Source organism: Mustela putorius, unplaced genomic scaffold, assembly GCF_011764305.1.
Source record: "Mustela putorius furo isolate JIRA1106 unplaced genomic scaffold, ASM1176430v1.1 tig00537350_pilon_pilon_pilon, whole genome shotgun sequence".
NCBI lineage: Eukaryota > Metazoa > Chordata > Mammalia > Carnivora > Mustelidae > Mustela > Mustela putorius.
The window spans coordinates 23,396,064-23,419,343 of NW_025422471.1; the positions used below are offsets into that span (position 1 = coordinate 23,396,064).

The following is a 23,280-nucleotide window of genomic DNA, read 5'->3' on the forward strand; positions in this document are numbered from 1 at the left end:
CAAAAACAGCTTCCCTGAGATAAAATTTGCACAATAAACTATTTACCCTTTTGAAGTGTAGAATTCAATGGGGTTTAGTATTTATTTATAGTGTTGTGAATATATCATCTATAAATCTAATTTTAGAAATTTTCATCACCACAAACAGAAATTTCCTAACCATCAGCAACCTTCTCTGCCATAACCATAACTGAAGGCAACCAACAATCTACTTTCTAGTTCTAGAGACTTGCCTGTTTGGGACACTTCGTATAAATGAAATTATATAATCTGTGGTCTTAATAAATATTTTTTTTAAAGATTTTATTTATTTATTTGACAGAGAGAAATCACAAGTAAGCAGAGAGGCAGGCAGAGAGAGGAGGAAGCAGGCTCCCCATGGAGCAGAGAACCTGATGCGGGGCTCGATCCCAGGACCCTGGGATCATGACCTGAGCTGAAGGCAGAGGCTTTAACCCACTGAGCCACCCAGGCATCCCTTAATAAATATTTCTTGACTTAAACACTCACCAGACCAAGCAAGTAAATTTTTATGCAAAGCATTATGTCTTCCAACTCCAAGATTCTAGGTCACCCATGATAGAGAAGAGAAGGAACTTAAAACTTGGAGAAATTAAAATCTCCAAGGAAAAAGATTATATAGCACAAAGAGCAGAGACCTGATTTCATTTAAGAAGACCTGTACACAGGAGTTGGACAAAGAAATGAAGAAGAAAGAACAGCCTCAAAGGCAGGAGAATCGGAACACAGGTACAAAGACTGAGGAAGAGGAGCCACCTGTAGTGTAGAAGACTGCAGAGTTGAAGGAAAAAGGTAACTGTAAAAAGGCTACAGAATTTAGTAACTTTGGGAAGCTGAGTTTCTATAGTACATGTGTGCAGTTCAGAAAAGAAGTAATAGCTTTTGAGAGAAAATGAGTAGCAAAATACGGACAGAAAGAACACAATGTAGTCCTCAGAGTTTTGAGAAGATAAAAGGAAGATGCACAAGTGAAATGTTTCAAGAGCGCAAAGTGTTCTTAAATATAAGGTACAGTCAGTTACTTCTAAGTATTCCTTGTACATTTTCTCAAGTTACCAGACAGTAAAAAATAAAGAATAACCTGTTCTAAGGAATTATCTTCTTTAAAGTGAAACCCACCAAAAGGTCTTTATCATCTTAAAACACAGGGGTTATCCCCATGGTTTTTGCATCATGTAGAATCTACATTTGAACACACACAAAATATCAAAAATATCTATCTGAGACACAATTAAACTGTATATAAACAGGGGCGCCTGGGTGGCTCAGTGGGTTAAAGCCTCTGCCTTTGGCTCAGGTCATGATCTCAGAGGCCTGGGATCGAGCCCCACATAGGGCTCTCTGCTCAGGAGTGCACCTGTTTCCTCCTCTCTCTGTGCCTGCCTCTATGCCTACTTGTGATCTCTGTCAAAATATTTTTTAAAAAACTTTATATAAACAAATGAAACCATTGATTTCTCTCTCACCCTATGTATTTATTTTTTTAAGGCTATGAAAACAGCCATGGAAATCTTATACAGAGAAATACAGCTAAGATAACTGGGCAGTCACTAAAAACAAATTCATGTTATAATTCAGCCCAAATCTGTCATCAGCTTATAATCATAATAACATGTCTTTCAATTTTAAATACAAACAAAACACACATTCCACACAAATTTACTTCTATGTATTAATCAGGCTAATATGCTTTATATTCAAAAAAAGAAATTAGAAAAAAAAATTTTTTTTAAAGATTTTATTTATTTATTTGACAGAGAGAGATCACAAGTAGGCAGAGAGGCAGGCAGATAGAGAGGAAGGGAAGCAGGCCCCCTGCTGAGCAGAGAGCCCGATGTGGGACTCGATCCCAGGACCCTGAGATCATGACCTGAGCCAAAGGCAGCGGCTTAACCCACTGAGCCACCCAGGCGCCCCCTAGAAAAAATTTTTAACTCCAAAAATTTTTAAGTGAGGTTGACTATCAAAAAAAACCTTGAGCTAATAGGATTTATAAATATTTCCTTTTCACAGGAAGTTAAAAATGTGATGAAGTTTTCTTTATGCTTAACTTACAATTGTAAAAGGCAATCCTCAGAGAGCACAGTTGCTCAAGAACAACAAGAGAACAGCTTGAGGTTACACTGAATTAAAAGCAAAATGGGAAGATGGGAACTGAATGTGATTAAGTATAAAAATTTATAGATGTAAAATTCACTTACCTTTTTAAACATAACTAGTGAGATGACCGCTGATGCTGTGAAAAGTGCTGCTATGATTATCATCATAATTCCAACAGGAATACTTTGGTTGAGACCAGTAAGGGATGAAATCCAACCACTAAGAAGTAATTACCAAAAAAAAAAAAAAAAAAAAGTGTGATTAGACAAGTAAGTGAATGACTGCTTTTAAAAAAAAAATAGTAACCAATACATTTTCAGCACTTATAAGCCCGGCAATATTCAAGTTATTCGTATTTATATTTACTCACTTAATTTTCACAACTCCATAAGATAGATGCTGTTTTCAATCCTTATTTTGCAGATGAGCACCTGAGTCAGAGATACTCACTAACTTGCTCAAAGTCACACAGCTAATAAATGGCATAGTCTGAATTCAAATCCAACACTAAGTACCAGAGCCTTAAGTGTGTACCGCCAGATTTTACTTTTTTTTAAGCAAATGTGCTCACTATTACTTTCAGTTCTTTTTAAATTCTGTTTAATTACGAAAGAAAATATTTGCAAACTGTATACCCAACCAACAATTAGCATCCAGAATATATGAAGAACTTTCAAAGCTCAACGGTTAGAAAAAAAAAAATTCCATTAGAAAATGGACAAAAGACATGAATATATGTTTCATCAAGGGGATATAAAGAGGCAAATAATCACAAGAAAAGAAGTTCAACATTATGAGTCATTGGAGAAATACAACTTAAAAACTTCAGTGAGCTATCACTACACATCTATCAGAATGGCTAAATTTTTAAAAATGGTAACACCAATCCTGGTCAGGATGTGGAGACTGAGTCACTCATAAATTGTTGGTGGGGATATAACCTGGCAGGGTCATTCTGAAAAACAGTTTGTTAGTTTCTTAAAAAGGATTACACGCACAACTTCCATATGAACCAACAATTATACTCTTGGGTATTTATCACAGAGAAGTGAAAATGGATGTTCACACAAAATTTGTTCACAAATGTTTACAGAGGCTTTATTTATAATAGCCTAAAATTAGAAACAGTCCAGAGTCCTTCAAATGGTGAATGATTAAACAAACTGTGGTACATCTACAGTTTTACTCAGGAATAAAAATGAACAAACTATTGATACACACAACCGAGATGAATCTCTGGAGAACTACACCAAGCAAAAAAAGACAAAAATTACATACCCTGGGATTCCATTTCTATAACACTCTTGAAATGACAAAATAATAGAAATGACGAACAGATTAAGTGACTGCTGGGTTAAGAAGAAAATAAGGACAGGAGGAAGTGAATGTGCTATAAAAGGGCAACATGGGAGATTCTCTGGTGATGAAAAGGTTCTTTATCTTTGCTCTACGTATGTCAAGATCCTGGTTTTGACATTACACCACGGTTTTGCAAGATGTTACCAACAGGAAAAACTGGGTAAACAGTATTATTTCTTGTAACTATGTGAACCTGCAATTATCTCAAAATAAGCAAAATTTTTTAAATTTTTTAAAAAATCTGCTGAATCCTATGTGGTCTAGGTATCTTAAAACATGTCATCCTAAATGCCCTCTCACTAGCAGTCTCCTTTGCTTTGAAGCCACTACACAATGTTATGCTCAATTTTAACACATTTTTCTAAATTTGAGCTAAAAAGCAAAAGAAATTACTTCAATTTCATAAAAATAAAAAAACTGGTTCTGTTAACATAGGCAGTAGATTTTTTAATTAAACATTTAAAACATTTCCTTTCCCTCATATGCCAAAGACTAAATACACTATTTGAAATGAGAATGTATATTTTTTTAGAACTAATTTAAAGTATCCATATAAATTCTCTGCATATACGCATGACCATTAGAGGATCCACAAAGCTACCTATAGTCTGACTGCCATTCTCCACTCTGATTCAGAACTAGCACACAAAATTTAAGTCCTCTATACTCTAGTTACATCCTTAAATTTTTGTAAACACTGCAGCAAAGTTGCCTCATACATGCTTTTGCTTATAAGAATTCAACTGTATGCAACTCAATTAAAATCGAAAAGAGGGTTAATTTCAGAGATGTGTATTCTTCACCCACCATTTCATTCAAGGAATGTTTGCTCCAAAGTGTATGAAGAGAGATACCAATCTGCCATTATCTCCTAACCTGAGTCTAAATAATTTAGTTTCAGTTTCTGAGTGTCTCCCACAGAGTGAACATTTCACTGATCCCATTTTCCAAAGATATGTGTCCATGTGCATGTGTGTATTTGTGTGTGCATGGAAATATATGTCACAATACCTAAATAGTGCTTTACACATAATAGATACCTTTTTCCTTAAGTCTTAGAAGTTCTTTTCTTTCCCTTTCACAATCCTTGGCCCAGCTATTTGACAGTTTCTCAGTATTCTTTTAACTATTCCTCTTAGTGCCTGTTACATACACATTTCATTTAAACTAGATACAATATGCTATTTTTAAAAACGACAACATAATTTTCAGAATGGTTTGCCCAAAGGTTATGCCTTTGATATTTTTTAAATTGCATTTTTTACCATTTTCACATCTGTTTACTTTTGCTGATCTGGCTTTTCTATGTCAACTATTTTTAGGAAGCCAAAATTACGTAGAGATACTAGATAAACAGATTAAAACTAAAGTAATTAAAGTAAATGACTTACCAGTTGCCCCAATTGTGAAATCCTGCAGCTTGGAGTACATGAACAGCAAACTGACAAATATAGACGAAGAAGAATACAAAGAATCTGAATGAACTGTCACTCCTTAAAAAAAAAAAAAAGGAGGGGGAAAAGAGAAGAGTAGTGTCATTTTTCTCAGTAACTTTATATTACATGAAGAAAGACATTCAAACACTGAGAAATAACAGTATTTTTAAAAATACCACTGGCAACTATTTAAGGCTATCAAGATAATGTATGTGATCCCTTTTTCCAAATAATAATATTTTAACTCATTTTTTTGTCCTTTCACATTTCAACTATATCACAAATACCTTGGCAAAAAAGTTTTTGTTTTCTTCTAAATTATTAAACAGTTTCGTTGAGTTTAATTAACATACAATAAACTGCAACTATTTAAATACACAATTTGATAAGGTTTGACATATATATACACTCATGCATCTATTTCAATCAAAATATTAAGTCTCCTTGTCCACCTTGATAATCCCTCCCTTTTTATCCCACCCGCTGCTTTCTGTCACTATAGTTTTCATAGTTTAGAATTCTAAATAAATGAGATCATACAGTATATACTTTCCTGTCTGCCTTCTTTCACTCAGCAAAATTATTTTGAGATTTGCTTGTTTTCTTGCAACATATCAAGAGTTTCATTCCTTTTCACTGAGTAGTAATTTACTGTACAGATACACCACAGCCTGTCAATTCATTCACCTATAGATAGACTGTTAGGTCATCTGTAGTTTTTTTACTATTTTTTTTAAGATTTTATTTATTTATTTGACAGAGATCACAAGTAGGCAGAGAGGCAGGCAGAGAGAGATGAGGAAGCAGGCTCCCTGCTGAGCAGAGAGCCCGATGCGGGACTCGATCCTAGGACCCTGTGATCATGACCTGAGCCGAAGGCAGCGGCTTAACCCACTGAGCCACCCAGGCACCCCTAGTTTTTTTTACTATTATAAATAAAGGTGCTATTAACATTCATGTATAAGTCTTACCATGAACATAAATTTCTTTTTCTCTTGGGTAACTAAAAGTAGAATGGCTACATCACATGATAGGTATACGTTTAACTTTTTTTAAGAAACTGCCAAACTTTTCCAATGGAGTTATTCTATTTTATAGTCCCAGTGGCACTTTAGGAGTATGCCAGTTCCTCCACATCTCACAAACACTTGGTATGGTCAGTCCTTTAAGTTGTAACCATTCTAGTAGGTATATACTACTATCTCATTTGATTTGAATTTACATTATCTTAATAGCTAACGTTGAGCACTTTTTCATTGCCTTTTGCCATCCATCATCTGTGGTGAACTGTTAAAAATCTTTTAAAATCTTTTCCCAATGTTTTAAATGTTTTTTTCTCTTATTGTTAGGTTTTGTGCGCTCGCATGTATCAGTCCTTTATCAAAGATATATGTTTGGCAGGATTTTTCTCCCAGTCTCCAGCTTATCCTTTCATTCTTTGCAAAATGTCTTTTAAATAGCAAAAGTTTTGCCTTTTTATGAACTCCAATTTGTGAATTTGTTCTTTTATGGATCTTGATTTATCTGAGAAATCATTGACAAAGCAGAGAACACAAAGATTCTTTTTCATGTTTTTTAATAGTTTTATACTTTCAGTTTTGCATTTAAATCAATGTTCCTTTCTGAGTTAATTCTTTAAAATATAGTATGAAGTATGGATTAAAGTTTATTTCTCATTTATACAGCATCATTTCTTTAAAAGACTGTCCATTCTGCACATTACCACTGCATCTTTTTAAAAAATCAGTAATCTGTATATGGGTGGATTTATTTCTGGATACTCTCTTCCGTCCCATTGTTCTACCTGTCTACCTATATGTCAGTATCACACTATTATAATTACTGGGGTTTTCTATTAAGTCTTCAAATTAAGTAATGTTAGCTCTCCAAATTTTTTGTCCTTTTTCAAAGTTGTTTTGGTTATTCTAGGCTTTTACATTTCTATATGCCTTCTAGAATCATCTTATTTGATTCTATAAAAACAACCTGCTGGGATTTTTATTGGAAATGCATTGCATTTACAGATCCATTTTGAGAGAATTCATATCACAGTAACATCAAGTCTTCCCAACTATTAACAAGGTATATTTCTCCATTTATATTTTCTACACAAATAGCCAAATGACCTGCAAATAGACAGTGTTACTTTTTCCTTTTTAGGCTAGGTGCCTTTTCTTTTCTTTTTTTTTTTCTTGCCTCTTTATATTGGAGAGAACTTCCATTACAATGAAGTGTTGAGAATGAACATCCTTATCTTGCTCTTGATCTTAGGTAGAAAGACTCAGTCTTCACTATTCAGTATTGTGTTAGCTGTTACAGTTTTTCATAGATGCTCTTTATCAAGTTTAGAAAGTGCTCTCCTTTTTTAATGATGTATTTATTTATTTTAGAGAAAGGGAGAAAGACCACACACGGGGGGAGGGGCAGAAGGACAGAAGGAGAGGGAGAAAGATTATCAAGCAGACTGCATGCTGAGTGCAAAGCCCAATCGGGGCTTGATCCCACAATGGGAGATCAGGACCTCAGCCAAAACCAAGAGTTGGACACTTAACCAACTGTGCCACCCAGGTGCTGCTAAAGTTCTCTTTTTTCTAAGTTTACTGAGTATTTTCATTATGAGTGATTGAGTGTTGTATTTTGTCAAATGTTTCTTCTACATTAAGATAATCATATGGTTTTTCTCTTTTAATTTATAATATGGTGAATTATGCTAATTAATTTTTAGATGTTAAAAATTGAATTCCTGGAAAAGCTCTACCCACTTGATTATAACATGGTATCCTTTTAACAAACTATTGCATTTTGATTTATTTGGCAAGATTTTCAACCACTCCAAATTTATTCCATTTTCTTTTCATTGCAGTGACCATTCCAACCCCAAAACACATTTTTCAAGGCCCTTTAACATTTCAACTTTCTCCAGACTCAAAACCGTTTTCTTCCTCAGAGATAAAAACAGAAGCCATAGAAATAAACCTCAACTTTCTTCTCCATATAATGACTTTCCAAATTTATATATACCTCCAAACTTCCTTATGGTTTATCTGTGAGGAGGCAGTATCACTCATTTCAAAATTAACACTTGCATAAAAATCTTCAGTCCATCATCTCCAGTTCCTCTGGAACACTCTCCTTAAGTAATTACTTAACTTCTCCCTTAACATGTGTCTTCAGTTCTTCCACTAAGATCTTCTCAGTGTATAAACACAGCTCTCATCTTCAACTAGCCCTCCTTTAACCGTATCTCCCGTGCTAGACTTCCGCTTACTTCATCTCCCTCCTTCCCACCAATAAGAAGTCTTGATTTCCTCTACTTCCCTCTTCTCATTCACTTCTCAACCCACTGTAACGTAGCCTTTCCTCACCTATTCCTCCAGAGGTACTTCAGAGTCACAGGCAGTCTATGAATTTCCAAACCAAATTTCTCAAGTCTGTCTTTATAGGGTGTTTGTGTATGCGGGTATTTTTTTTTTTTTAAAGGAACCTCACACTAAAGATCTTCCTTAAACACTCTTTGACCTTGGCTTCTATAATATTATTCACTTCTACTTCTATTTCTTCTCTAATCTATATTACCTCTCAGTCTCTTATTTCAAGATCCACCTTTATGTCATATTGTAAAACTGTCAGGAAGTCTTGTATCCTCTAATGTCTGACCCACCAAAACAGGATGAAATCCAAATAATGTAACCCAGCATACATATATCTTCGTAACAGACACTGGAAGAACATGCTTTGCTATCCCAATGCTTTTATTTACACTATGTCTAAAATGCCCAGTACAGTCCTCTTTTCTGCCTGGAAAACATGTACTCAGCTTTCAAGATGAGTTGCTAAGTCTACCCCACACTAAAATAGAGGACAATTAAGCTCTACCCCTCAAGAGTAGAATCCACAATTATTATTTGGAATTCTGTGTTAAGATTTGTCCTTTCAGCTCCATCAGTTTATTCATCATTTGTTTCTATCAGTATGGACTCATGGATATTTATTTTATTCTTTAGGTTAAAATTAAACACTACCATTATTTCAGTTTTAGCCTTTTAGAATCGATTTGCTTAAGCATTTGATCTCTGCTCATTTTGTATTCTCCTTCCTTTAGAATCACCCATTTCTCCAAAGTGCAAGAAGGCAGACTTAAATAGTTCATGAATAATGTTTTCTATACTAGATTTAAATCAAATGGTTCCACCTTTCACAGTAACTTATCAGTAATATATTACACCAAAGTTGGTATTACTTACTGACCATAAAACTTAGAAAACTTCACCAACAAAATACAAACAAGCAACAAAAAGTTCACAATATAAAATTCTATTTTTATTAATACCAAATAGAAATCCCATATATACTTCATTTCTCCAGGCTAATACATGGCAAACAAATACCATTTTTAATAAATCAATTTCTTTACTCTTTTCAAATAGGTACTCCTGAAATATATTTCCCTATCCCTTTAGTAGAAAAAGATTCTAACTTATAATTTTCTTGTTCTTAAGTTTTTACATCATTACCTGTGTACCAAGAAACCATATTATCAAATGGTTAAAATTATATATGGAATATATACTCTGAAATAAAAGCTTCCTACATAATGTCTAAAGGCTTCACAACAGTGATTTCAGTTCCCTAAGAAGGCTCTTTCTTGGTTCCAAACTCACAGATAAATTCTAGAAACTACAACTGCCTAATAACCACCTCTGGTTAAGAAATCTATTAGAAAATACAGAATATGTTTTCAAGTCCAATGAAAAAAGTCCTACTAAAAAGCAAATATTTCTAAAATACTGCTTTCAGATACAAACTGAAGAATGTTAAAACTGGTTCACCTTTCTCTTTTATACATACAGTTAGCACATATAAAAGTAAAGTTAGCATTCTAAATTGATCAAATAAAACCCCAAAGTCTTTGAAACCCATTTAGTCTACTTCTACTTTTCGAACAGACTAGATACCTTTCTCAATATATCTTGTTTGTTTTATGTGATTAACCAATTCTTCTGTTTGGGGACAAGGAGACAGTAAAATTCATGTCATTGTACACCTACCAAACAAATATGATTATTTTAAGACACTTCATATTTCCCTGAGATATAAACTCCATACACCAGCAATTAGTTAACTACCTAAACTCTTACCTCCAAGAATACACAAATCTTCTATATAACCTATCCAAATTATTACAAATGCAATATTAGTCAAACTCAATTTTTAAAAAGTTGCCTCATTTTAAAAAAAGATTTATTTAAGAGAAAGAAAGGGAAAGTAAGAGAAAGTGAGAATAGGGGGAGGGGAAGAAAGGGGAGTGAGGGAAAGAGAGAGAAAGAATCCCAAGTAGACTCCCCACTGAGCAGAGAGCCTGATGCAATATGGGTCTCAATCTCACAACCCTGATACCACAATCTGAGCTGAAATCAAAAGGTCAACCCACTGAGCCACCCAGGTGCCCCAGGTTGCCTCATTTTTAACTAAACAAGCAGTCACTGAAAATATAACACTTTATATCAAAGTGACATTTAAACATGTGAGTCTATCCTGTGAAAATAATTTTACAATACAGGGTTACATTCCCAGCCAAAAACCTAAAAATTATTAAAAATTCATATTCAAAAAATTGAGCTAATCATAGTTTTAAAGTCAATATTAAGTATAAATAACTTCCCCTATACAGAAGAAAGGAAAACTCTATAAAGTGTAAATTAACAAATTTGACCAATACAATTATCAGATGAATACCAAGTTCTTTTGAGATGATTGAGGGAAAAGTCAGGTAAGGCTGCCAGAAGACACCCAGGTAGAGGGCTGTAAAGGGACAGAGCCAAAATGAGAAGTCCAGGAGAAAAAAACATCATCAGGAGTGTAGAAGGACTTCTATTGGCACCCAGAACCAAAAGCAGTAGGTCTTATATAATACGAAAGATTAGGAAATAAACTGTTCAAATAACCCAGCTTGTATATAGCTATTTTAAGCCAAAGAAGAAAAAGTACAAATACACTTGAAAAAACTGCTATCAACTGATTTAAGCTAAGCACTTTTAAATTATAATCTAATTCAGTTTACAATAAACTATTTATGGTATTGTAAATATGTTTTTATAATAAACTCACCTATAGAATCTGTTTCCTCATCAGAATCAAATAATAAAAGCTTTCTACAACTTGCCATCCTAGCTCTTCCAGATCAAAGTCTACTAGAAAACTGCATCTCAAATAAGCCAGTTGGTTTTGGCTTAATGTCTTCAAACAATACACTGCCAAGTTACAACATACCTTTTTTTTTTTTAAGAAGTATTTATTTGAGAGAGAAAAAGAGAGGGAGCAAGCACACAAGCAGAGGAGGGGCAGAGGGACAGAAGAGAATCCCAAGCAGATTTCCCCCCGAGTGTAGAGCCCAACCATAGGCTCAATTCCACAACCCATGAGATCACAACCTGGACCGAAATCAAGAGCCAGATGCTCAACCAATGAGCCACCCATGGTCCCCAGAGAGTGAGAATCTTAAGCAGGCTCCACACCCAGTGCAGAGCCCCACACAAGACTCAGTTTCAAACCTTGCAATCCCAACCTAGGGATCATGACTTGAGCCAAAATCAGGAGTCAGATACTTAGCCAACTGAGCCACCCAGGTGCCCTGTTACAACACCTTAAAACAAAAAAAATTCTCCCCTAAATTTTCATAATAAATTCTCAGAAAATAGATTATATGATATTAAAAGTTTATTTCACATTACCTATCAGTATCAGAGATATTAATTACAACTACAGTTTGGGGAACCAGAGAAGAAAAGGTATTTCATCATTTCAAAAGAGCAAACAAAAATTTTACATTTGTAAAACATATAAAGGAGCACCCACGATAAGGGAGGACAGCACAACTTAACTAAAATACTAAACATTTTACGTTCGGTAACTTGGCATTGGAGGTAAGAGCATGTAGCTTTATAGACAGACTTAGGTTTGAATCCAAAAGTCTCCCATTAAAAGTTGTGTAAGCTCAAGCAAAATCTAAGCCTAAATCTGAGATTTTCTATTTACAAAATGGGATTAACAGTGGAATCTACTTTTACATGGATGAAATGGATGTAAAGGGCTTAGCAGGGAATGTACAGGCACATAGTAAGTAATCAGTCAATAAATGTCTTGTTGGTACCTCTACTTCATTAGTACAAGACTACACTAAAACGGTTTTGTTCACAGAATATTCTTCTCATACAAGTGATATCTGGCCTTTGACAAGATCCTGGGCATTTCTGGGTCACGACTGGTAACTTCATTACTACTAAGAAAACAAAGTAATATGTAAAATTCTTACATACATAAAGACATTGCATAAAAAGCAACCTACAAATTACAGCTATTTCCCTTGTCTTAGTTACTTTGGGATGCAACCCCATCTTCCTTCTAATAATTTTGTGCTGAAATCAATTGTTTCTCCAAGGACAGGTGTTACACAGATAAACTAAAGGAAACAGCACAAACCCATCCAAGTTGTGCATAAAATTTTGCATATGTGTATTTTCCTTTAAAAAGAGGACTCAAAAATTTTAGATTCATAATGGAGTCTGTAACATAAAAACCATTAAAAGCCACTCACTAGATTAGTCTAAATGAAAAAGCATAAAAAGGGGATGAAAGTCTAGACCCCCTAGACTTTGTCTTCCTCCCATCTATGCTATGCCAAAAGCAGAGGCGCATAATAAAAGGTTCACATGTAATGAAATTTCAAACCTAGACCTGGGTTCAAGGTCTATATCCTCTACACTTAACGTTCTATCCTCTACATTTAACTGACTCTCTATTTTGTAATAATAGCTAACATTTATTGAACATTATGTGTCAGTGACCATAGCAAACACATGCATTATCCATTTAATGTTTACAATACCCGCTGTGAGGAAGCAATAATATTGACTCCATTTTAACTGACGAATAAACAGATTTAGAGAGGTTAAGTGATCCAAATGCAGAGCTGGTAACAGAAATGCTGAGACTCATCTGGGTAACTTGTGAAGCTAATGTTTTTAACCATGGGATAAATCTATCCCTAGGCTATTATTTCAGTTCCATTTTGCACAAGAAAGCCAATTATCTATCAATAGGATACCACTCTCTAAATTAACTTCAAATCCTCCATGTTGTGTTTTCTATATAAGGGGAGATTATAAATTTTCTTTCCATTTGTAATAATTTAGGTTCTTTAGAATACTCCCTTTTAAGAAGAGTTGGGGGGTTACGACTGATAAAATACTATTTTGTAGCTAATCAGAAAATAAGGATTGAAATTTACTAAAACTTTTACTTGATTAAGCAAAAATTTTTCTAACAACTAAAATTTCACAACGGAATTGCCATTCAATTTAGAAAGCATAAACAGCTAAAATCAGCCAGGAGCTAATCATTTAAACAACTTAATATTAATGCCTACAGTCCTATTATTTCCACACTATAAGTTTCCTAACTACTTAATTTACTTCGAAATATCCTTTTATCCCTTCAAGTACTTCCTTAAATGTTCACATACACTTAAATTCTAAATCAATTATCTTAATTTCATATGGCAAGTTAATAAGTATGTACTGCTTCTTCCTTATAGTAAAATGCCACAGAGAAAAATAATATATCTCATAGAGTATTACCCAAAGCAAATAACTCTTTTATTAAAAATAAATTAAAAACCTTATCACCAATATCAATTCATCTTGAATTTCTTATTAAAGGGGTTTTACCTATTTTAATATAAATTATGTATGTTACAGATACATTACATATGTCTACTTATATCCATAAGTAAATACATGCATATGTATCATTCTGCTCTCTTCTATATCTAAACTACTCTTAACTATACCATATATAAATGTGTCTTACCTACCGGTTACCTACCGCCTTTTAAGGAACAATGCTACTCACCTTATTTGTGTTCTCTCTTATTATCAGGTGTGTGCAAAATAACCAGCTAAGAGAACAAAGAATCTAGAACTGACCAAAGGATATTTTAAAACCATTTGTCTTACCAACCTTAAATTATTTACATATTTACTAAAAATCTCTAGAATTAAATAAAGTGCTAGGGATTTTAAAATTCTACAGCTAACACCACCTTCTGCATCTCAGCTGGACTACAAAAGCCACATTTGAAAGTACACTTGACTGAACAATACAGGTTTGGCCTGTGTAGGCCCACTTATACACGGATTTTTTTTTTCAATAAATGTATTGGAAATTTTTTTTTGGAGATTTGCAACAATTTGAAAACAAAGACAAACCACGTAGCCTAGAAATACCAAAAAAAAAGAAAAAAAAGGTCACAAACACAACTAAATGTAAATACTAAAGACATTGCTTTAGGAGCAAAATTATTTTGCATATTTTTATGGTAGTAAATGACAAATCCATTATAAAAAGTGATCACAACTTATACATACAACACCTAGATTGTACACGATACCATTTATAGTCAAGAGACACATAAAGATGTGGCATTAAGTGATAACTGCATATAATTAACTGTAGTACATACTGTGCCACTGTAACAGTTTCATACCCACCTCCTGTTGCTATTGTGGTGAGTTCATGTATTGCCAGTACTGCTTAAAATACCATGTGACATTAGCATCTCTGGGTAAGCAGTTTATCTGTCTAGTAAGCAGCATACTGCAGTAAAAAGTGATCTCTCTACCACCTTACACCAGTTAGAATAGCCAAAATTAACAAGACAGGAAACAACATGTGTTGGAGAGGATGTGGAGAAAGGGGAACCCTCTTACACTGTTGGTGGGAATGCAAGTTGGTGCAGCCACTTTGGAAAACAGTGTGGAGATTCCTTAAGAAATTAAAAATAGATCTTCCCTATGACCCTGCAATTGCACTACTGGGTATTTACCCCAAAGCTACAGATTAGTGAAAAGAAGGGCCATCTGTACCCCAATGTTTATAGCAGCAATGGCCACGGTTGCCAAACTGTGGAAACCAAGATGCCCTTCAACGGACGAATGGATAAGGAAGATGTGGTCTGTATACACTATGGAGTATTATGCCTCCATCAGAAAGGATGAATACCCAACTTTTGTATCAACATGGACAGGATTGGAAGAGATTATGCTGAGTGAATTAAGTCAAGTAGAGAGAGCCAATTATTATATGGTTTCACTTATCTGTGGAGCATAACAAATAACATGGAGGACATGGGGAGATGGAGAGGAGAAGGGAGTTGAGGAAAATTGGAAGGGGAGGTGAACCATGAGAGACTATGGACTCTGAAAAACAATCTGAGAGTTTTGAAGGGGTGGGGGGTGGGAGGTTGGGGGATACAGGTGGTGGGTATTATGGAGGGCACATATTGCATGGAGCCCTGGGTGTGGTGCATAAACAATAAATTCTGTTACGCTGAAAAGAATAAAAATATGAAAAAAGTAATCTCTCACAATTCTTGCATATTTTTCATTATGTGCAGTACAATATAGTAAACCTTGAATAACACCATAGGACGCATACAAACTGACTCTAGTGATGCTGGAAGTGCTTCCAAGAACATAGAAAAGTCATGACAAGAAAAAGTTGAATTGCTTGATATGTACTACAGGTTGAAAGGTCTGCAGCTACCCATCATTTCAAGATAAATGAATCCAGCATAAGGAAATTCATGAAGCCATCACTGCATCTACACTAGCAAGTGCAAAGACCTTACATTTTTTGCTAAATACCTTTTTATCTCATACTGCAAAGCAGCTTTTCTGTGGGTGTGGAAATGCTATAATAAAGGCATATCTATCTAACATGATCAAGAAGTAAAACAACTTGAAGCAAAAGGAAAGTGAAGGATCTAAAGCTGGAGAATCTGATGCTAGCAAAGGATGGTTTGATAATTTTATTTATTTTTTTTAAAGATTTTATTTATTTATTTGACAGACAGAGATCACAAGTAGGCAGAGAGGCAGGCAGAGAGAGAGGGGAAGCAGGCTCCCCACTGAGCAGAGAGCTGGATACGGGGCTCAATCCCAGGACCCTGAGATCATGACCTGAGCTGAAGGCAGAGGCTTTAACCCACTGAGCCACCCAGGCGCCCCTGGTTTGATAATTTTAGAAAAAGGTTTGGCTTTAAAAATGTCAAGATAACAGGAGAAGCAGCTTCTGCCTACCAAGAGACAGCAGATGAGATCCCAGATGCCATTAAAAAAAAAAATCATTGAGGGACACCTGGGTGGCTCAGTGGGTTAAGCCGCTGCCTTCGGCTCAGGTCATGATCCCAGCGTCCTGGGATCCAGTCCCACATCGGGCTCCTTGCTTGGCAGGGAGCCTGCTTCTCCCTCTGCCTCTGTCTGCCATTCTGTCCGCCTGTGCTCTCTCTCTCTCCCTCTCTCTCTGACAAATAAATAAATAAAATATTTTTAAAAAATCATTGAGAAGTAAAGGTATTTGCTAGAATAGGTGTTTAAGGTAGATGAAAGTGCCCTATCAAGAAAAAAAAAATGCCACAAAGGACATATATTAGTAAGGAAAAGAAGCAAGCACCAGGATTTAAGGAAGAAAGGGACAGACTAACTCTACTGTTTTGTGAAAATGCCATCAGGTTTATAATCAAGACCACCCTTATCTATAAAGCTTTTAATCTCCAAGTCTTCCAGGGAAAAGATAAACACCAGTTGCCAATCCTTTGGTTATGCAACAAGGAGGCCTGGACAATGAGAACCCCTCTTCTGAATTGGTTTTATGGATGCTTTGTTCCTGAAATTAGTAAATAATTCTAATACAGTATTATAAATATGACTGTAGTACTGTATACCAATAAAAATATTATGATTCATTCATTAGCACATAGGCTAGGCTACCATAAAGCAACCATCCTGCTGCTACCTCAGTATCAATGCATGAATTATTATACCTATAAATAAATGTGAATTTCATTTTCATTACCTTTTCATTTTCGATATTTAGTGTAATACATAAAACATCTAGAATGTTTTCTATCGTGTAAGACAATATTGACATATACACTGACAGATGATTCACCTTGTCTAAGGTCATGTTTCATGTCTAAGAAGGAACTTGCCTATATCTCTCAAATTAAAACCAAAATGTAGTGGGGAAAGGATTCTGCTTAGTATATAGAAAAACAGAAAGAGCACTGCTCTTAACCATAAAAATAAAACAAAAGCTGGATGATGTGCAAAATCACAGTTGTATTACAACTTACCAAAAGGCAACCAGCCAACTAGAACTCTAACTCAAGGAGAGACAAGAAACTAGCAGTTATTTACAGAGAGGACCATGAGTGACAAAGTCAAGAAAGAACTCAGCAAAAGCTTAAAATGTATTACTGAAGGCTAAAAACTTGCTTGAGTAATGATCCTCTAGGACCCAAAACACAGAGGGATTCACATCCACCTATAGGCTGTTCTCCATACACTCCCTTAGGGGCTCAGAAGAAAGCCTGGAGGCAGGCCTCACTCCAGGTACAAGCCTGAGAGAAAGAAGCAACAGTACCTGTAAATTCCTCTATCTTTCCTCAACACAAAACACTTCAGTGGGGGAAGAAGAAAAAGAGCAAGTATCATCTTCCTTAGGGCAGGGAAAGAGAGCAGGTAAGGAAAGAGCACAGAAAAAATATCCTCTAACACTGTTAGGAAGGACAGAGGTATGTCAGAGTCCACACTATTATAAACACCTTACAGAGTGGAGAGGCGGAGGATCATTGGTAAAACTGAACCTACCCACCAACCCCACCCCACCTCACCACAGAGACAAAGCCTACCCTCAGACTGTGGCTGAATCAGAACCAGAAAGAAGAGCATCTTCCAGTCTTCGACTAGACTCCACCCCCTTACCACTAAGCTAGCCACTAGGCTAGTAAGCAGAATCAACAGTTCACTCCCATGGGGGAGAAAAAAAGAGTGCAGAAAATCCTTCTCAGAAGGACAGACACAAAGAGGAGATATAAAGGAGCAGATGCTAAAAAAATGACTCTGGGAAACTAGGCCTCACTCCAGACGTAAGGTAACAAAGGATTCTGAAGACTGTGAGACACCTGTGAGCAATCATAAACCATACCAACAAAAAAATCCCCAAACTTCAACGAATTCTTGACTGAATTGCCTTAACTGTCCCCTCCACATAAATACACTAAAACCCTACTAACGGAAAAGACATGCCTGTTTCCATACGTAAACCCTATTTATCTCAGTCTCTTTGATATATACTATCTATGATATTACTACATATTGTCTTTGATACATACTCAGTTTTTAATTTTCTTTTCTTTTCTTTTTTTTTTTTTTTTTAGGAATTGCTGTACCCAACATGGGACTCAAACTCATGATCCCAAAATCAAGATATAAATCTCTGTCCAACTGATCGAGCCAGGTGCCCCAAAATGTATCCAGATTTGAATAAGAAATTGTAAGGTATAAAAAGAAACACGAGAAAACATACTGACAAGAAACAAAACAATCAAAAAACTCAGATATAGCTTAAATGTTAGTGCTATAAAAAATTTAAAATAACTGAATAATATGTTCAAGACTAAAGTCACAAAGATGAACACCATGTATGAACAAAAGAAAAATCTCAACATATATATGAGCTATAAGAAATAACCAAACAGGACGCCTGGGTGGCTCAGTGGGTTAAGCCGCTGCCTTCAGCTCAGGTCATGATCTCAGGGTCCTGGGATCGAGTCCCGAATCGGGCTCTCTGCTCAGCAGGGAGCCTGCTTCCTCCTCTCTCTCTCTCTCTGCCTGCCTCTCCATCTACTCGTGATTACATTCAAAATGCCCAGTGCACACTGGGCATTAGACACAAAAAAAAAAAAAGAATAAGAATTACAGGAAGACTTATGAAAACATTTACAAGCCAAAACATAAAATAATGTTTCAAGTACTGAATAAACAAAACTGTGAAGCAAGAATTCTACATCCAGTGAAGGTATCTTTTTTTTTTAAGATTTTATTTATTTATTTGTCAGAGAGAGATCACAAGTAGGCAGAGAGGCAGGCAGAGAGAGAGAGGAGGAAGCAGGCTCCCTGCTGAGCAGAGAGCCCGATGTGGGACTCGATCCCAGGACCCTGAGATCATGACCCGAGCCGAAGGCAGCGGCTTAACCCACTGAGCCACCCAGGCGCCCCCAGTGAAGGTATCTTTAATAAAATGAATGGAAAATAAAGATTTTTTTTTCCAGGCAAAACACAGAGAACTGGTTATCAGTGTGCCTATATTAAAAGAAATACTAAAGAGAATTCTTCGGACAAAATAATTTTAAGGAGACAGAAATTGGGATGGGAATTTTAAAAAGAAAATGAAAAGCAGGCCGCCTGGGTGGCTTAGCTAGCTAAGCAGCTGCCTTCCATTCGGGTTATGATCCTGGAGTCCTGGGATGGAGCCCTGCGTCGGGCTTCCTGCTCAGCAGGAAGCTGGCTTCTCCCTCTCCCACTCCCCCTGCTTGTGTTCCCCCTCTCGTCGTATCTCTGTCAAGTAAATAAATAAAATCTTTATATATATATATATTTATATATATATATATATATATATATACATACACATGTTTTATATATATTTTATATATATGTTATATATATAAATCACATATATATTATATTTATGATATATCATAAATATGTATCTACCAAACAAGATAGTATCAAACTACATGAAACAAAAACCAGTAGAGCTAAAAGAAGAAATCGGAAAATCCACAAATAAATAGGAAATTTCAACCTATCACTCTTGGGAATTAACAAAACAAGTAGACAAAAAAATTAGGGCGGTTACAGAAGACTGGAGCAACACTATCAACCAACATGAGCACACTTATATTTACATAACATTCTTCCCATCTAAAGCAGAATATACATTCTTTCAAGGGCACACAAAAGAGATGTTCCTTTCAGAGTTTTAAAATCCTTAGCACTGCTACATTCTATATGAGTTTTCAAAATAGCTTCTGTACTCAATCTGTTACAAGGTATGTTATTTTGGTTGAAAATTAAGAAAATTAACTCCACACCTATAGTTAGAAAAAGATAACCTTGAGATCCCTGAAAGAGACTCAAGTGTTTTAACATCACACCTACAAAAACTATTATGAAATAAGCTGCATAAAAAGTAACAGGTCATTTTTCTCCATACTCTCAACATTTAGCTGGCAGAGACCTTTATAATGAATAGTAAGTTCTTAACTATCTTGGGTAAAAAAAACTATTCAAGAAATAAGCATTGCTAGTCAATATTCTAAAACAAATTAACTCACTGAGTGGAGATCACTGAAATACTTGGATTCACCACAAATTAAATAATAATGTAAATGTAACAAATTAGGAATGAACTCATGAGCCCTATTTAGTCTGAAGGCCTAGGTGGAAAATTTCAGCAACTAACTACCCATTTAAATGCTTGTAAATATTAAACATGACTCATAGACTATAAAGCACCATATATTCACATACAGATGTAAGAAAATATGATGAACAATAGGTTCTCCATCAGGTACAGAAAGAATATTATCTTTCCATCAGATAAGTTTAATGTCATACTTCACTCTGGTATCAAAAAAGAAAAACTCTCAAATAAGACCTAGAATAGCCAAAGAAATCTTTAAAAAAGAAAAGCAAAGCTGGAGGCATCAAAATTCTGAACTTCAAGTTATATTACAAAGCTATAGTAATCAATACACTATGGTACTAGAACAAAAATAGACACGCAGATCAATAGGAAAGGAGAGAAAACCCAGAAATGAACCCATAACTGTATGGTCAATTAATCTTCAACAGAGCAGGAAAGAATATCCAATGGGAAAAACAGTCTCTTCAACAAATGGTGTTGGAAAAAATGGAGAGCAACACGCAAAAGAATGAAACTGGACCACTTTCTTATACCATACACAAAAATAAATTCAACATGAATTTAAGACCTACATTTGAGACCTAAAACCATAAAAATCCTAGAGGAGAACAGAGGCAGCAGGTAACCTCTTTAGCACTGGGCACAGCAACTTCCTTCTAGATAGGTCTCCTGAGACAAGTTGGGAAACAAAAGCAAAAATAAACTATTGGGATGTCATCAAAATAAAAAGCTTCTGCACAACTCCTTTTGCTCTACATATGATTATGGCTTGAAAGTTGGCCCAACGAGTCATTCAGCTATTTCTGTTTCCATGGGCACAGGATAAGTCTCTGAGTATTCTTCTTACTTGAGCTTTTCCTCTTAATCATTGTACTGTTGCTCCTGCCCTATTTTCATCATGGTTTACTGCTCTTCTGAGCCCTTCTTTGTTAACTGCCACCTTCTATGACCCTACCACTATCTTTATGTATTTACATTGCTCCCACTGGTCTGGTCAGCGCTGCTACTGTCGGGGGGCAAATAATTTGCTTTCTGCTTCTATTAGAAGACTAGCAAAACCTCCTGAATTTGGAGGGTGTCCCTATCACTTCCCAAAGCTTCACCTCCCCTCTAGCCATCATTGTCGTCTGCTCTTCTACATCCACAGATTCCTGCCTTCTCCCTCTATAAGAGCTTACTTTCAGCAAGAGAACTCCTCTGAGTGTCTCTAAACATAGGATTCTATTCCAACTGGTTTTACAGAGATAAACACTTTTATTCCCATAGTCCAGGCTTTAGCAAACTATGACTCAGGGGCCAAACCCACTGTCCATCCATTTTTGTAAATAAAGCTTTACTAGCACACACACACCCACACACACAAAAACCTTCGCAGAGAGAAGTAAATAACCTACAGAATGGGAGAAGATATTTGCAAATGACATATCTAATAAGGAGTTAGTATCCAAAATACATAAAGAACTTACAAAACTCAACACACCCGGGGTTGCCTGGGTGACTCGGTCCATTAAGTGTCTGCGTTTGGATCAGGTCATGATCCCAGGGTCCTGGGATGGAGCCACACACAGGCTCCCTACTCAATGGGGAGCCTGCTTTTCCCTCTCCCTCTGCTGCTCCCCCTGCTTGTGCCCTCTCGTTCTCTAATAAATCTTTAAAAAAAAAAAAAAGGCAGAAGACATGAACAGATATTCCTCCAAAGAAGATATGTAGATGACCAAAAGGCACAAGAAAAGATGCTCAATATCACTTTTCAGGGAAATACAAGTCAAAACTATAATGAGATATTACCTCACACCTGTCAGAATGGCTAAAATCAACAACACATGAAACAACAGGTGTTGGCAAAGATGCAGAGAAAGGGGAATGCTCTTGCACTCTTGGTGGGAAAGAAAACTGGCACAGCCACTCTGGAAAACAGTATGGAGGTTCCTCAAAAAGTTAAAAATAAAACTACCCCATGATTCAGCAACTACACTATTAGGTATTTACCCAAAGAATACGAAAACACTAATTCAAAGGGATAGATGCATCCAAATGTTTACAGAAAAAGCTAAATTTAACTTTATGGCTCATTCTTTATTAAAATATGTTTCTCAAGATGTTAAAATGGTGTTATAGTTCAATTGTATTTAATATCTAATCCCAATGAACGAAATAATCCAATGTAAAAAGTGTAATATCCCCATGGATATTAGAAAGAAACAAAACAAATATAACAAAATAAAACAAAACTCCGTCTAATGCCCAGAGACAGCTTACTTTTAAAAAGTATACCTGGAAGCAAGTTAGAAATAGTCAATCCATCCTAACAACAACTAAAAAGCCAAACAAACTGAAAAATCAGCAACTCTTCTTAAATCCCAAAGAAAGTGAGGTCACAGAGCAAACTGCTACCCCAAAACTGGAGACAGGTAAATACAGAAGATCAAACCTTATATAAGCAGAAATCTCTGCAGGAACCAATGCCAGGGTAGAAAAATCTCAACTGTAATTGAATTGCTAGAGGCAAATAAATTGGAGTTAAAATCTCCAGGGAGACCTAGTCATGGAGGAGCCCCACATGTTTGCTTTACCAACAACCCCAGTGAAAACTGGGGAAAATCCCCTCATGCTTGTGGCAGGAGGAGAAGAAAAGGAACCATTTGGAAATTCTCCAGAGCACTCTGTTCTTAACAAGGTCTGCCCTCAGCAGAAACTAACCAGAGCCTAATTTGCAGAGGGCTTTACTAGAGCCTAACCCACATTAGGAAAGGGAAATACCCAATTCTGGCCAATTCTAGCCATTCTTTCCCATCTAAGGGGGTAGGGAGCTTAAGAAGCATCAGTGAAGGGGCAACTGGGTGGCTCAGTGGGTTAAGCCTATGCCTTCGGCTCAGGTCATGATCTCAGGGTCTTGGGATCAAGCACTACATCAGGCTCTCTGCTCAGCAGGAAGCCTGCCTTCCCCCCATCTCTCTGCCTACTTGTGATTTCTGTCTGTCAAATAAATTTAAAAAAAAAAAAAGAAGAAGAACAAGAAGCATCAGTGAAG

At 35.9% G+C, this 23,280-nt stretch overlaps 1 protein-coding gene across 1 annotated transcript in view; it reads right to left on the reverse strand.

Moving 5' to 3' along the window:
* Positions 1 to 23,280, reverse strand: part of SCAMP1 (secretory carrier membrane protein 1) — a 127,698-nt gene that overhangs the window by 25,309 nt on the left and 79,109 nt on the right. The window contains exons 7-8 of the mRNA XM_004766832.3: positions 4,872 to 4,973; positions 2,223 to 2,340 (exon numbers count right to left, since the gene is read on the reverse strand). Coding sequence (XP_004766889.1) covers positions 2,223 to 2,340; positions 4,872 to 4,973 — 220 coding nt within the window. The remainder of the gene's footprint in view (positions 1 to 2,222; positions 2,341 to 4,871; positions 4,974 to 23,280) is intronic.